Source organism: Geotrypetes seraphini, chromosome 11 (genome assembly GCF_902459505.1).
Source record: "Geotrypetes seraphini chromosome 11, aGeoSer1.1, whole genome shotgun sequence".
NCBI lineage: Eukaryota > Metazoa > Chordata > Amphibia > Gymnophiona > Dermophiidae > Geotrypetes > Geotrypetes seraphini.
In genome coordinates, this window is record NC_047094.1 from 11,040,818 (window position 1) to 11,057,697 (window position 16,880).

General features: G+C 43.4%; 1 protein-coding gene across 1 annotated transcript in view; it reads right to left on the bottom strand.

Moving 5' to 3' along the window:
- Nucleotides 1-1,728: 1,728 nt before the first annotated feature.
- The window catches only part of NATD1 (N-acetyltransferase domain containing 1), a 30,937-nt gene continuing 15,785 nt past the window's right edge, over nt 1,729-16,880 (bottom strand). Inside the window, exon 3 of the mRNA XM_033914117.1 lies at nt 1,729-3,403. Coding sequence (XP_033770008.1) covers nt 3,287-3,403 — 117 coding nt within the window. The 3' untranslated portion in view covers nt 1,729-3,286. The remainder of the gene's footprint in view (nt 3,404-16,880) is intronic.

Sequence of the window (16,880 nt, forward strand, 5' to 3'; positions counted from 1 at the left end):
TAAAGCTATTTGTCACATCACCCCCCACTGCTGCAGATATAAATTTTATTTGTAAGCCATAGTGTGACGACCTGAACATAACTTGCCTTCGGTGTTGGGTCAAAAGCGTGCCGGGACAAAGGCGCGAGCAGACAACTGAGCGCAGCGCGGAGGTGCGCGCCGAAGAAAAAGACTGTTTTTAGGGGCTACGATGGGGGGTGTGGGGGGGGGAACCCCCCCACTTTACTTTATACAGATCGCGCCGCGTTGTGGGGGCGTTATGGGGGGTTTTAACCCCCCATTTTACTGAAAACTTAACTTTTCCCCTGTTTTTAGGGAAAAAGTTACGTTTTCACTAAAATGTGGGGGGTTACAACCTCCCAAACCCCCCACAACGCCACCGCGATCTTTATTAAGTAAAGTGGGGGGGCTCCCCAACAAAATCCCCTGTCGCAGCCCCTAAAAACGGTCTTTTTCTTCGGCACGCACCTCCGTCTTGCGCTCAGTTGTCGGCGCGCGCCTTTGTCTTCCGCGTTACTGTCTATGAACCCTTGCCTTCAGCTTGTTTGGGAAAGGCAAGAAATATAAACAACATTTTCAATTCATCATTACTGACAAACAGATGGCAGCGAGTGGGCCTTAAATTTCTATGCACGTAAACTACAGCATCGATAAAATGATGGGAATTTTGGCTTTTATGCGGGCAGTGGCCTGCACCGTTTATGCAGCTTAAAAAAAAAAAAAAGGTCTTCCGGCAGGACTTTAATGCATGCGGCAACACTTTCACGTGGATTACTGATCTGACATCTGCATCAAGATCTCCACTTTCTGTCTGATGGTAACTTAATTTTAAGGGATTAGCAAACTCTATTAAAAAAAATTTGCACATCTCCTCCTCCTCCTTTGCCACGCTCATTCTGTGAATCATGATGCAGCTGCACTGACTCATCACAGGTCCATGAATGCATGTGTAAACAGGTTGAATACATAAAATAACCCTCCCCCCCAAAACCCCCACAAACAAACCCCAAAAAACACCACCTTTGCAATGTAAACAGATTAGGTGTGCATTTCATGTCTGAGAAAAAGAAAGTAACACATCTGAATAATAGGAGATGTAGGAATAAGACCAAGTGAGGTTTCAGGATCATGTGTGGTTCTAGGATTCTGTGTTGTAATGCCTGTTCTCCTAGGACAAGCAGGATGAGTCAGCCACATATGGGTGTTGTCCCAACAGCCCCCAATTTGCGGATAAGCTCTCCAAAAGCTCAGAGAGATTTTTTTTTTCTCTCTCTCTGAGCACGTGCAGTGCCCGGGCCCCACTGGGCATGCCCGAGCCCTACCCATTTCCCCCTGCTTCCCCCTAATCCCCAGTCTTTAGTTTCCGCCCGTTCCCATCGGTCGGATTTTCTACAGCTCTCCATTACAACTTTTCTACTCATCACCTTGAAGATGCCTGAATCATCTAAAGAAATGATCCTCATGAATTGTGCGCCCACTGATTGGATCTGGCGCACGAGGGTTCCGTGTTGCTTGCATTGTGCGCACATGTCATGTTGTAATGCCTGAAATTAACCAGCCACCCACTCCCATGCTCAGTCCCCACTAACACTTCCCCCTCCCGTGTAGTTACAGCTGGAGCAGGAAGTAACCCAGGGCCAAAAGACAGATGAACCCTGGGATAAGCACCAGCAGCACCTGAATGAAGGCACAGCCATCTGGCTCCAACCCCCCCCCCCCCCCAAAAAAAAAAACCAAACAAAAAACCAAAACCAAAAACCCAACAAAACAACCCGCTACTTCAGAGACAACAGTCCAGCACCACACCCCCAGACTCATCATACGAGACTTAGGGAGAATATAACAGTCAGGCAGGTTCAAAACAAATCTACATATAAATAGGAAACAGAACTTATTAAAGAGATTTAAGTCAGTGAAGTTACTCAAGTGTTCCTACCATACAGATGCCACAAACACATTAGTATAAAAACAACATGGAGGAATTTTGCAGGGGGGCAGAACTGTACGAAAAGGACTTGGACTCATTTTAAGAAACAAGATACTGCAGGCAAAGGCTAAGTGTTGCTATTGCTCAGGAAGCCCACATACAACGGATGAGTGGCGAGGTGTCTTGATCCGCAAATGAGGCAAATATTACCTCCCTCAAAAAAGTGGTATCTGCCTGCTGATGGCTCATAGTGGGCGTGAGGTGCAACCTGCTAAAAACAGACCATAAAGGAGGACAAAACATCATCCACAGAGGTCAGATTTTTTTTTTTTTTTTTTGAAAAGCACTTGGCTGAGGAACAGGAGCAGAACACGCCATCCATGCTCAGAATTCACCTGCATTGCAACTGTATCTTCAGAAACACTTTGCTCTGCTTTGTACATGGCGCAATTTTCTTCCTTTTAAACACCTTACACCAGTATGACAAGGTGTTTATCCTACCAAACTGGTTTAAAAAAAAAAAGCTTTATAAAACATATTAATCATTTTGAGGTTGAAGGTTTGTAGGAGACCTAGATTTTGGACTTGCATCCAACCCTGAAAGGATGTCGCTGTAATGTTTTGTGCAATCTGGGCACGACCTTTCTTGTTTCTCTCAACAAGGAGCCTTACTCTGCTGCGGAGCCCGATTCCGATTCAGCTTGACCCAAGAGAGTTCAGGTCACATTCACACATTCTTCCCCTCTGGATATTTTCCAGTAGCCAGCATCTTTCATGCACCTGAAATAAAAATGCGGATAGCCGACAGCTTCCCACATCAGGTCACGTTTCTTCCGGTCTCCAATGTGCTGCTGTTTCTAAGTTAGTAAGGACCCTCTCGACGACAACATTTCCATTCTGTTCCACTTGTAGAGCTGATGGTTGGTCAGAACACAGGCGGGAGCACAAAGCCTAAGAGAGACGGAGGGTATTAGTTGAGGGTGTCCCTCTCCCACAAAGAGATCCAAGGAAGACGTGAGGGATATCTCAATCAGAAGTGGATCCAAGAAAGAAGAGTGTCTACTCTATGAGTCCCAATGCAGGTTCTGCTGCTGCTGATCACAGGAGTCCAGGGCCACTGAAGTCCTGCCCTCTCAGGACGCTGGCAGACAGCCACAAAGAAACCTAGACAAACGCAGTGTCCCACCTGAAGGCAGCAGAGCACAGGCAGTCATGCACAGAATTAAAAAAAAAAAATATTACAGATCAAGTTTGACTTTTTCTTCCTGCGACCACACGGCAAGAAAGGTGTCACCAGTTTTGGGTGCTGGTTGCTGCTTGCTGGTGTTAGAGAGTTTGGCTCTGAAAGCTCCAGCAACACTAAGGCTGCAAGCGTTCCAGGTACCGGGGCAGGGGATTCTCCTTCACGTACTTCTGAATGTACCAGCATGTTAGGTGGGCTTTGAGATCCTCTTCAACCACAAAATCCATCGCCGCCTGAAAATATTAAGAAAACATGTTAACGACTGATCTTGGGATAAAATGTACCAGGTTAACACAAGGGAACGAACAAAGGCTCTTTCCATCTCAACTAGGGACTTTTGGAAGCAGTGTTACGGCATCGGCATGTCACAGAGACCCCCCCACCCCAACTCATCATTTGTGGATGCAATGACAAACAGCTTGTACCAGTTTTGCTCACAGTGCATCTGCCTTCAACCAATGTCAACTAGCCCCTTCAGGCTGCTGGCAATTAAATCCACCTGTTTGCCATAGGCCCCTAACTACAACGTTATGTGAACAAAACAAGCTGGTTTTCAAATAGAAAGGTACCTACCTAACATTTTCGATTTATATGGCTGAAACAAACAAGCAAAGTTGGGATTGTTCTGTGCATACTTTTTTGAAAATGAAAAAGGTAGGAAAAATTCCCCCTCCCCCCTGCTGCGTGGTGTGTGCGCGTTCCGAGAGCGAACGCACACTTTCAGAGAGAGACGAAAAGTCTACTTGGCTGCATTCAGCCAAATCACACGTGCATCACCATTTTCTATGCAAACATCCGGACTCGGCTTTTGAAAATTTACTTCTTTAAATATTTTGAAGTAAAAAAGAAAGGAGTATTGAACTCAGATATTGGGGAAAGTTTGCACTGGGAATTTAACTTTCATCCCTGTGATCCTGGGCCATTAAGTCTATATTCCTTTCTCTACTATTACTTCTATTTATTATTTATAAAGCGCACCCAGCACTGTACAATAAACACACGAGATTGTCCCTGTTCAAAAGAGCTTACAATCTAATTTAGATGACATAAAATTGTTTTCCCTCCCCTTCTTTACTATATAACCAATTTTATTTTAAACCATTTAGATATATTTGATAGACGGTATATGAAGAAACTAATAAACTTGAAACTTATAAAATGTTGTACTTCAAATTACCCTAAATTTCTGTAAGTGAAATGTGAGACCAGTGGCGTACCTAGGGTATGTGGCACCCGGGGCCCATCATTTTTTGACACCCCCCCCCATGTAAAAAAATATTTTTTGTAATAACCATGAAAAATAAATGCTCATAATAGAAACAGGCAGTAACAATTTTCTTTTATTGAACCTCATATATGTAACCATTAATCCAAACATAACATAAATTATGTCTGAATTGTCATGACATCAGAAGTACATATGGAGTAGTTGCAGGTGATGCTTGGGACAGTTCTGATTGTGTTAGTTCGGTTTTATGTGTTTTTTGAATAGAAGGGTTTTTATTTCTTATTTGAAGGTTTTGTAGTTTGTGGTCGAGGTCAATAGGTTGTAGAGTTGGGGGTCGAGTGTTAGGAGATTGTCGAACTGTTTTTTTCTTTTGACGTTTTTGGTTGGAGGGTGTGTGAATGGTGCGTGAGTTCTCCTATGTCTGGTTGAGGTGGATTTAATTATTTAGCTGAAGAAATTAGTAAACCCCCCCCCCCATTCCACACACATTAATTCTCTTCCATTTTTGTTCCCATTCTAAAAAACACTGATAAGTTCCCAGAAAAAAAAATACATTAAAATAAGAAGTGAAAACAAAGGCCCCTACAGATGAGAACATAACATAAGAATAGCCTAACTGGGTCAGACCAATGGTCCATCATGCCCAGTAGCCCATTCTAATGGTAGCCAATCCAGGTCACTAGTACCTGGTCAAAACCCAAAGAGTAGCAACATTCCATGCTACTGATCCAGGGCAAGCAGACACTTCCCCCATGTCTTAATAACAGACTTTTCCTCCAGGAATTTGTCCAAACCTTTCTTAAAATCAGCAACGCTATCTGCTTTTACCATAATTTCTGGCCACTTCATTTTTAAGCTTAGATCTTTCCTTCCAAACAGAGACCTTGCTAGATGTCAAATACAGAAAGAACAAGGTAACTTCACAAGGATTTAGCTGTGCAGGAAATGTGAATCTCCTCATACACTCATCATATAGTGCAAAAATGTGCAAAGGTCTGTTTTTTTCTTTTGATCACTACATAGCCTAATGCCACACAAACAGCGCTATTACAAACATATTCTGAAGGTCAATGCTAAGGTTAACAAAGTTTCCTTCCTTGGACCACAAGGAGATACTGACAAACCACTGGAAGAGATCCCAAAACAACTATCCAGGCACAACACCCAAAGACCCACTCAGTGTGTGAACCAGTTGAGTGGAGTGGACTAAATGGGGGGGTGGAAATGGGCCCGGAGTTTGCTCAGCAGAATTTCCCAGACCACCTCTTCCTCTCAACACATTGACACGCTGCCACCACCACCACCATTAGGAACACCTCACCGGGTAGGCCAGCAACGCTTATAAACTTTATAAAACATATTATTATATTTTCTTATAAAGCACATATTTTAACTGAACTCTCTGACATCCTCAGCCTTGCCATTCACAAAAATAGAAGGAAGAAAAGTTCCCGTTTCCTGCTGTCTCATGTCCCCGGCCTATACAATATTTTTCTTCTGCAGACCCTTCAAAAGTCTGACCAAATCCTTGTTTCACTTGCATTATAAAGTACTGAGGATGCCATCTCTCCCCAATCCCAGGTCCTAAAGTCTAAGACAGTAGCACAAACTAGTGCTGCCCGATTCAAGGAAAAAAAAAAATTTTGATTCGATTCAGCCTATTGAATTGGTTTTTCGATTCAACTTTCCTGCCCAATTGGGTGTGTTTTTTTGGGGTTTTTTTTTTTTTTTCAAACATCCTGGTGGGTTTATTTTATAGCTTTTTCACCCCCCTTTGGCTTCTCCTAACCACACTGGCGCTGTGGTGTAAATAAAATAAAGAAACAAAAAGGACTTTTCCTCTCTCTGTTAAATCTTAGCTCACGTTTGCGGTCTAACACCAGCTCTGGCAGGATACACATTTCAAATCTGACATATTGTAATCACAAAACAGAAAATAAAATTAGTTTTTCCAACTTTTGTTGTCTGGTTATTTTTCAAATCTTGTTGGTTCAAGGCTCTGGTTGTCTTCTGATAACTTGCTTGCCAGGGTCTCCTTCTTCCTTCTTTCTGCATGCTAACCATCCATCTGCCATCTCTGTCCTCCCCGTTTCCTTTCCCTCCCCAGGAGGTCTGGCATCTTTCCTTTTTTCGTCTCCCTCCACAGATCCATCTTTTCTTAACTACCCTTTCATTCAGCATCTCTCCCTCCTTCCCCACCACCCCAGGGCCAACCATCTCTCCCTTTCTTTTCCCAATTACCCTCCTATCCAGTATCTCTATCCCCCCTCCACACCATCCCTTGTGTCCAACTTCTCTCCCTTTCTGTTCCTTCCCTCTCTAAAAACCATGGTCCATCATCTCTCTCCCTCTTCTCTATTTTCAGGCCCATTATTTCTTCCCACCCAAAGTCCGGCATATGCGCGTCTCTTTGAATCCCCCCCATTCCCACCTTGTATTTCTACATCAGGGCCCCCTTCCCTGAAGGCCTGTCCCCCCCTTAAAGGTCTGCATCCCACCCCTGAAGGCCTGCACCCCTCCCCTGAAGGCCTGCATCCCCCTGAAGGCCTGCCCCCCCTTGAAGGCCTGCTTGCCTGCCTGTGCCCCCCCTTGAAGGCCTGCCTGCCTGATCCCCTTGAAGGCCTGTCCCCCCTTGAAGGCCTGCACCCCCTGAAGGCCTGTCACCCCCCTTGAAGGCCTGCCTGTGCCCCCCCTTTGAAGGCCAGTCCCTCCCTTGAAAGCCTGCCTGCCTATCCCCCCCCTTGAAGGCCTGTCCCCCCTTCGAAGGCCTACCTGCCTGTCCCCCCTTTGAAGGCCTGTCCCCCCCCTTGAAGGCCTGCCTGTCACCCCCCTTGAAGGCCTGCCTGCCTGTCACCCCCCCTTGAAGGCCTGCCTGCTTACCTGCCCGCCCGCCCCACCCTGAAGGCCTGATGCCCCGACCCACCCCGAAGGACCGCTCGCCCCCCTGGCCTTCCTGCACCACCTACGAAGCAGCCCGCAGTGGGATCGTGAAGCCAGCGAACCCTGAGTTGCTTCGGAGCTGCTTCCTCCGCCGTGGTCCTGCCCCTCCTCTGACATCAGAGGAGGGGCATGACCGCGGTGGAGGAAGCAGTGCCGAAGCAGCACAGGGATCGCTGGCATCGCGATCCCACTGGCCGGGAGCACCCCCTCAGGGCTTGCACCCGGGGCGGGCCTCCCCCCCCCTTGGTACGCTACTGTGTGAGACTCTTATTATATGTATTACCAGATTTTAGGTTGTAAGCCGCCCAAGAAGGATTGTCAATGGTGCGGGATAATAAGATTTTAATAAACTTAGACACTAGGATGGACATAGGACTTCCCCGTCCCCGTGAATTCTGTCCCTGTCCCATTCCTGTAAACTCTGCCTTAACCGCACAAGCCTCAAACACTTATGATTTGAAAGTGTTTGAGGCTTGTGCAGATGAGGACGGAGCTTAGGTATTGGTGGAATGAGGCATTATGACATCACAATCTCAGCTCTAGAATGTTGCTACTTAGGATTTTCAAGTGTTTGAGGCTTGTGCAGATGAGGACGGAGCTCGCAGGGACGGGGAAAATTTGTCCCCATGTCATTCTCTAGGACAAAAACTTATACAAGTTACTTAGGTGAGGAAATATATGGGACCAGAAGTAGGAGAGCAAAGAGGGAATGGCACCAAATATGGGGGCTTTACAAGTTGGGAGGGGTGGGCACACACTGTGTCTCCTGGACACCGATGAAAACCAATTTGCCTTAATTTGACTTTCTCAGTCAAGAGTCAATTATTTTCAAAATCTCTCTTCCGCCTTATGTCCCATCAAATATAATCCAGCACTCTATCACAATATTCCCATAAAAACAGAACACGAGTGGAAACCCCCCTGCCCCACCACACTGCTATTCTACATCATGGAAGAGGCAGATACATAGAAACAAGATGGCAGATAAAGGCCAAATGGCCCATCCAGTCTGCCCATAAAATAAATGATAGCCATAATCAGCGTGCCCTGAGAGCACAGATAGGGGAGGTGGAAACATTCAGATGCTCAAGCATTTTTTCCCCATCTGTCCTGACAGGCTCACATGCCTATCTAATGTAGCTGGGGCAATGGGGGGGATTAAGTGACTTGCCCAGGGTCACAAGGAGCAGTGTGGGATTTGAACCCACAACCTCAGGGTGCTGAGGCTGAGGCTCTAATCACTGCACCTCACACTCCTCATACACCTTTTTCTGACAAAGATATCGAAATGCAAGAAATATGGCCACCTCCCATGTGAGGAATTCTTTCAAGATTCCATCCTTAATCCATAGTGTATAATTAGTGCTGGAACAAGGCAAAAAGCAGGTATTTGTGATGGGCAGGGCTCGGTACTTGCGCCTCTGCTATTCAACATCTTCCTAGCACCGTTCTTAAAACCGACGCAATGTCTTGGATTTACAGCTTTCATAGACGCTCATGATAAACAGTTTTTACACCCCCAGACCCAAGCAAAATTTCAGAAATACAAAGTATAAACCAATCATTAATTAAAATCACTAACTGGTTACAAGAAAACAGATCGCATCTCAACCCTGCAAAGTCAAAAACTAATTTGCATGATCAACACTTGGTAATACCAATCCGTCTCCATAATATACCGACACCATCGGTAAACTAAACTAAATAACGATTTTAGGAGTAATCCTAGACCAAATGATGAACTTTCAGCAACAAATATTATATGTAATCCAACACAGGTTTTATGATGATCAGCTCACTTAAAATTTATTAGAAAAATTATCACTAAACATTAGTAAAAATTAGTACATGCTTTAGTAATTTTTCAACTCCATTACTGTAATGCATTATAAGGACATAAGAACAGCCTTACTGAGTCAGGCCAATAGCCCATCTAAGTGGTAGCCAAACCAGATCACAAGTACTTGGCAAAAACCCAAATAGTAGCAACATTCCAGAATCTCAAAGAGTAAGTAAGATTCTGGAACCCCAAAGAATAGCAACATTCCAGAATCTCAAAGAGTAAGTAAGATTCTGGAACTCCAAATAGTAACAGCATTCCATGTGGAATCCCCAAACAGTAGCAACATTCCAGAATCTCAAAGAGTAAGTAAGATTCTGGAACTCCAAATAGTAACAGCATTCCATGTGGAATCCCCAAACAGTAGCAACATTCCAGAATCTCAAAGAGTAAGTAAGATTCTGGAACCCCAAATAGTAACAGCATTCCATGTGGAATCCCCAAACAGTAGCAACATTCCAGAATCTCAAAGAGTAAGTAAGATTCTGGAACTCCAAATAGTAACAGCATTCCATGTGGAATCCCCAAACAGTAGCAACATTCCAGAATCTCAAAGAGTAACAAGATTCTGGAACCCCAAAAAGAAGCAACATTCCATGCTACCCATCCCAGGGCAGACTCTGTCAAATATACAAGGTAAGGGCAACTAAACTCAAGGTGTTTCTTCTTGAGTGATTAGAAAAAGTACACAGAAAAATAATAATAAAGTAATCACTCCTATACTGGTTCCAACATCGACAATTTCAATATTGTATACACATATTGGTAGCTTCAGTGCTCAGAATCATAGAGATAATAATGGGGACACTAATGCCCCGACGTTACCGTCTCACCACTCAATCATTGCATCTTCAAGCACCATTTGTAGATAGTGTGAATATTCAAATGGTCAACTTAGGTGCCAAACCGGCAAACTACTTATTCTTCTTTGAATTATTAATTGGAAACTCAAAAAACTTATCTTGTAGATTGCAGGTATCAGGTTCCGACGTGACACGTTTCGTATCTGTTTCAGGGAACCCACAAAGTTGGAAATGATTTTTGCTTATGAGCGGTGTAGACCCGCTGAATGAAACTCATTTAAATAATCGAGCAAGATGTTAAAGCTTCCTCCTCTTGTGTCAACCGGCACTAGAACCGGTTCTAGTGCCGGTTGACACGAGAGGAGGAAGCTTTAACATCTTGCTTGATTATGCAAATGAATTTAAATGAGTTTCATTCAGCGGGTCTACAAAGCTCATAAGCAAAAATCATTTCCAACTTTGTGGGTTCCCTGAAACAGATACGAAACGTGTCACGTCGGAACCTGATACCTGCAATCTACAAGATAAGTTTTTTGAGTTTCCAATTAATAATTCAAAGAAGAATAGTTTGCCGGTTTGGCACCTAAGTTGACCATTTGAATATTCACACTATCTACAAATGGTGCTTGAAGATGCAATGATTGAGTGGTGAGACGGTAACGTCGGGGCATTAGTGTCCCCATTATTATCTCTATGATTCTGAGCACTGAAGCTACCAATATGTGTATACAATATTGAAATTGTTGATGTTGGAACCAGTATAGGAGTGATTACTTTATTATTATTTTTCTGTGTACCAATCCCAGGGCAAGCAGTGGCTTCCCCCATGTCTGTCTCAATATCAGACTATGGACTTTTGTCCAAACCTTTTTTAAAACCAGCTACATTAACCGCTCTTACCACATCCTCTGGCGACAAATTCCAGAGCTTAACTATTCTCTGGGTGAAAAAATATTTCCACCTATTGGTTTTAACCCTTTATTTGGCACCGTTGCTCTCATTCAACATCAAGTTTCAAGTTTCAAGTTTTATTACCGTTTGATGAATCGCTTATACAAATTTTCTAAGCGATGAACAATTTAAAAAGCCACTAGTTAGTGGTCTCACATATAATTGGATATAAAAGACAACATACAAATTAAATAAACCGACTAACATTTTTTGCAGTCAGATTAAAGACAAACATGATTGAAGGGGGAAAGGGGGGAAAAGTTACAAATTCATTTTATGTTGGAAATTACAAAAAAGGAAAAAAACGAGAGGGAGGGAAGGGGGTTAATGGGGTTAATATCTATAACAAAATATGAGGGGTCCAAAATAATACATATTAAATATCAAAAGCGTCTTGAAACAAAAAAGCCGTTTCACCATCTGCCAATTAAAGGGTTAAAAGTATTACTCTGTAATTTCACTGAGTGTCCCCTAGTCTTTGTGAAAAAATCGATCCACTTTTACCCGTTCTACTCCACTCAGGATTTTGTAGACGTCAATCCTATCTCCCCTCAGCCGTCTCTTTTCCAAGCTGAAGAGCCCTAACCGTTTTAGTCTTTCCTCATACGAGAGGAGTTCCATCCCCTTTATCATCTCAGTCGCTCGTCTTTGAACCTTTTCTAGTTCTTCTATAACTTTTTTTAAGATAAGGCCACCAGAATTGAACGCAATATTCCAGATGAGGTCGCACCATTGAGCGATACAGAGGCATTATAACATTCTTTATCATTTACCATCCCTTTTTGAATAATTCCTAGCATCTCGTTTGCATTTTTTAGCCACCGCCGCACATTAGCTTATGCATAATAGATAGACGACGTCTTCAGCTCATTCAGACCACCGCCATAAAATTAATTGTTGGTGCCCAGAAATTCAACTACGTTACAACTCTTCTCAAAGCTGTCCACTGGCTTCTGGTCAAATATAGGATTATTTATAAAATCCTACTTCTTGTCTTTAAAATTTGACCGTCTCGTGTTCCTCTTTTCTTGTATCATCACCTTATTCTATATACACCAACACGTTCATTCCAATCCTCACAACTTAACTTCCCAGAACCCGGCAAATTACATATGATAACCACACGATATACTATTTTCTCAGTTACACGAGCAACTCTTTAGAAAAGGTAAGTCTTATGCTAAGGAAACTAAAGAGCCTTGGGGTGGAAGGGGATGTACATAGATGGATCAAAAACTGGTTGGCGGGTAGGAAGCAAAGGGTAGGAGTGAAGGGCCACTACTCGGACAGGAGAGGGGTCATGAGTGGTGTCCCGCAGGGATCGGTACTCGGACCACTGCTGTTCAATGTTTTCATAAATGACACAGAAACAGGGCTGAAGTGCGAAGTTATAAAATTTGCAGATGACACAAAACTTTTTAGTGGGGGTTAGGAGCAAAGAGGACTGTGAAGATTTACAAAGGGACCTGAAAAAACTGGGAGATTGGGCGAATAAATGGCAGATGAAGTTTAATGTAGGGAAATGCAAAGTCTTGCATGTAGGACACAGACACCTGATGTACAGCTATACGATGGGGGTGGGGGGGCTGGTAATGGGTGAGATTAGCCTTGAGAAAGACTTAGGGGGTAATGGTAGTGCGCAGCGGCTTCAAAAAAGGCGAACAGAATGCTAGATATAATCAAGAAGGGTATTACTACCAGAACGGCAGAAGTTATCCTGCCACTATATCGGGCAATGATGCGTCCGCATCTGGAGTACTGCGTTCAATTCTGGTCGCCGTACCTTAAGAAGGATATGGCGATACTCGAGAGGGTTCAAAGGAGAGCGACGAAACTGATAAAGGGTATGGAAAACCTAACATATGCCGAAAGATTGGAGAAACTGGGCCTCTTTTCCTTGGAGAAGCGGAGGCTTAGAGGGGACATGATAGAGACTTACAAGATCATGAAGGGCATGGAGAAAGTGGAGAGGGACAGATTTTTCAAAATTTTGAAAAATACAAGAACAAGGGGGCATTCAGAAAAGTTAAGAGGGGACAGATTCAGAACCAATACTAGGAAGTTCTTCTTCACCCAGAGGGTGGTGGACACCTGGAATGCACTTCCGGAGGGTGTGATACGACAGAGTACGCTACAGGGTTTCAAGAAGGGTTTGGATGAATTTCTGAAGGATAAGGGGATTGAAGGGTATAGATAGAGGACTGGATGATTTCCAGAAGGAAAAGGGGATTGAGGGATTCTGATAGAGAATTACTATGCAGGTCCTTGACCTGATGAGCCGCCACGCGAGCGGACTGCTGGGCGGGATGGACCTCTGGTCTGACCCAGCAGAGGCACTCCTTATGTCCTTACCATTATATATAAGACTGGAAACCAATTTAGACACGTTTAAATCTGCACAAAAAAATTTCCTCTTCAATGCTGCTTATAATTAATCATGGACAGTCAGATGACAGAGGACGTGTTTTTTTTTTTTTTTAATTATTACTTTCTTTTTCCCTTCCAACTTTACTATCTTACATTGTAGTACAGAATACACAGAAGTTCAATATCTCCGTCCCATTCCTACAAGCTTTGCCTTAACTGCACACTTATGATTTTAAAGCGATTAAGGCTTGTGCAGGTGAGGACAGAGTTTGCAGGAATAGGGCAGGGACATTCAAAGTCAGAGCTTCAAATATGCCAGCCTTCCTAGATAAATTATTAATCCCTTACCATACTCTAAAATTCCTGAGATTAAATGATCAACACCTATTATCCATCCCCTCTTTGAAAGTTATTAGATTCACTAAGCCCACCGATTGTGTTTGCGATCATGTTCCAACCCGATTCACTAACCTCTGTGCCGATCATCCTACGATCCGATCATGCAAATGAGGGGGGAACGGCATGCAAAGTAGGAAGGATGCGATTCACAAAACTATTTCAGGAACATCGATTGGGCTGCCCAATAAAAAAACAAGTGACTGCTAAGGACTGCTTGCACAAAAACCCTGCTCTCTGCCCCGATTCTGCTTCTCCTGCTCTTTGCCCCCGACTCCATGATTTTAACCCGCGGTGCAGCCCCGCTTTCAACCCGTGGGTTAAAATCACGGGTTCGTGAAAGTTTCCAGCTCTAAAAAAAAAAACAACAAAAACCAAAAAAGTTTCCAGCTCTTCCTTTGCAGTGAGCATGCGCAGACCATCTACAGGCAAAGAAGACGGTCTACACATGCTCAAGGATCGCTCTCCAGCGATCCGTGTGGTCGGTGGGGGGCATGCTTCTGATCGCCCTCATTTGCATCGCCCCCATTTGTGAATCAGTCGGCCTGCCTGGGATCGGCCACGGATTGGGCAGGTTAGTGAATCTAGGCCAGGGGTGGGTAACTCCGTTCCTCGAGAGCCGGAATCCAGTCGGGTTTGCAGGATTTCCCCAATGAATATGCATTGAAAGCAGTGCATGCAAATAGATCTCATGCATATTCATTGGGAAAATCCTGAAAACCCGACTGGATTCCGGCCCTTGAGGACCGGAGTTGCCCACCCCTGATCTGGACATAAATTCACTGTCATCTTTTCAGTTCCAGCCCCTCAAATCTGGAACTCACTCCCTATTCACTTACAAGAGGCATCCTCATTAGAAAAATTTAAATGTTCAGATGCTTTTGGAGACTATTAAGTCAGTTGATCAGCAGTTGCATCCCTGATTTTTTAAACTTGTAAATTGCTTAGAACTATTGATAAGCGTTCATTCAAAAAAAAATTTTTTCCAATTCTTTATTTATTTTAAAAGCCAACACAAAGTGCAATAGATACAAGCAAAGAAAAAATTGATACAAGCAAAGAAAAAAAACACCAAACAAACAACACTTATTACAATCAAATAATAAGGTAAGTATTTATCCCTCTACCTCCCTCCCACCCACCCTTCCAGGATATGCATAACACTCATTCAAAGGGTAATATTAATGATCAATTCATACAAAAATTTTTTAATGGATCCAAAATTATAGTGGCCCAATTGTAACGAGTTCATACGTTCAAACTTATAAATTTGACATAAGGTTTCCCACCAAAAATTATAATTTATTCTATCCCATTTTTTTTAGTTTTTCGTGATTAGTTGCATACCAGCTCCTGTCATGATAAGAAGTAACTTATTCTTATTTGCATTTATTGGACTCTTGGGCATTAATAGTGTTCGAAACAACACTACGTCATATGACAATGCCAATGAGATCTGATCCCAAATTTAAGTATCAAGGGACAATAGAACAATAGATGGTCCAGTGTCCCTATATCAAGATGACAATGCCAACATCTATTAGACTTAGAACTATCTAACTTCTGCAAACGAACAGGGGGTCCAAAAAATTCTATATAACAGAAAAAAACAAGTTTGTGTCATAGATGCTGACGCCGTACGTCTGATCCTCCAAGTCCGAATTCGTGGCCATTGAGTTGCAGAAATCTGCTGCTTTGTCTCAATGCTCCAAATATCTTTTAGACTAGTTTTAGGTTTCTTATTCAAATATTCAGATATTAATTTGTACCACTTGGCTGCCTGATGCCCTAGCATTCAAATTTTGATAAAAACCTGGAAACTTGAAGAGATCCTGTGGGGATGAGGAAAATTTGTCCCCTTGTCATTCTCTACAATGTAGTTCTCTTATTCTCTCGTCATACATCCACTTTAAAAAAAAAAAAATTGTGTTTTCATTTGTATTTTAACATAGAAACATAGAAAGATGACGGCAGAAAAGGGCTACAGCCCATCAAGTCTGCCCACTCTACTGTCCCACCCCATTAAGTCAGAGTGCTGCTCGACCCACGTAGAGATCCCACGTGGATGTCCCATTTATTCTTAAAGTCGAGCACGCTTAATCTATCTCCCTTATATATATTATTGTAAACCACTCAGATGTACCCACGATGGATGGTATATCAATTCTAAATAAAACTCCAAAGACAGATCTGGAGCTACCAGCGATGAGTTCCAGCTTCCAGCCTCAGCATAGCAAAGAAAAACTAGAACTGGAACTGAAATTGGTTGGACGATGGTATTGTGAACCTTTATTCACAACTAAATGTGGGGGTGGACTTTATATATCCGGACTTTAGAGACATTCCTTGGCCAGGAGCCATGCACCGGCGTGACTGCATCCCCGCCACATAACGCTGTCTCCTCAACATCTCTAGTCTCGATCTGCCCAGAAAGCAATGATCTAACTCAGAACCAGAAACAAATATATAAATACATTTTTGGTACCTGGGGCTCCTTAGCCTTCAACTTGTGCAACTCCCTAGTGATCTTAAGAGGAGGCAGATATAAGTTCAAGAAAACGCTGGGGTGAAAACTCAGAAAATTTTAGGAGCTTCAGCAAGAGAGATTTTGAGCTCAGACTGGGACTCAGGTGGTAGTAATAGGGGTACCCTAGAGCAGTGATCCCCCAACCCTGTCCTGGAGGCCCACCAGGCCAATCGGGTTTTCAGGCTAGCCCTAATGAATATGCATGGAGCAGATTTGCATGCCTGCCACTTCCATTATATGCAAATCTCTCTCATGCGTATTCATTAGGGCTAGCCTGAAAACCCGATTGGCCTGGTAGGCCTCCAGGACAGGGTTGGGAACCTTTGCCCTAGAGCAGGGGTAGGGAACTCCGGTCCTCGAGAGCCGTATTCCAGTCGGGTTTTCAGGATTTCCCCAATGAATATGCATTGAAAGCAGTGCATGCAAAGAGATCTCATGCATATTCATTGAGGAAATCCTAAAAACCCGACTGGAATACGGCTCTCGAGGACCGAAGTTCCTTACCCCTGCCCTAGAGTAACATTCAGGGCTGGATTTGTTAACCTGCTTAAGCAAACTATCTGCCAAAAAGGACATAAATACCTGTTTTTCAGGTATTATCATGCGAGACATTCCCTCTACTTTAATTCTGAGCCTGAAGCACGGATAGTATGAAGTC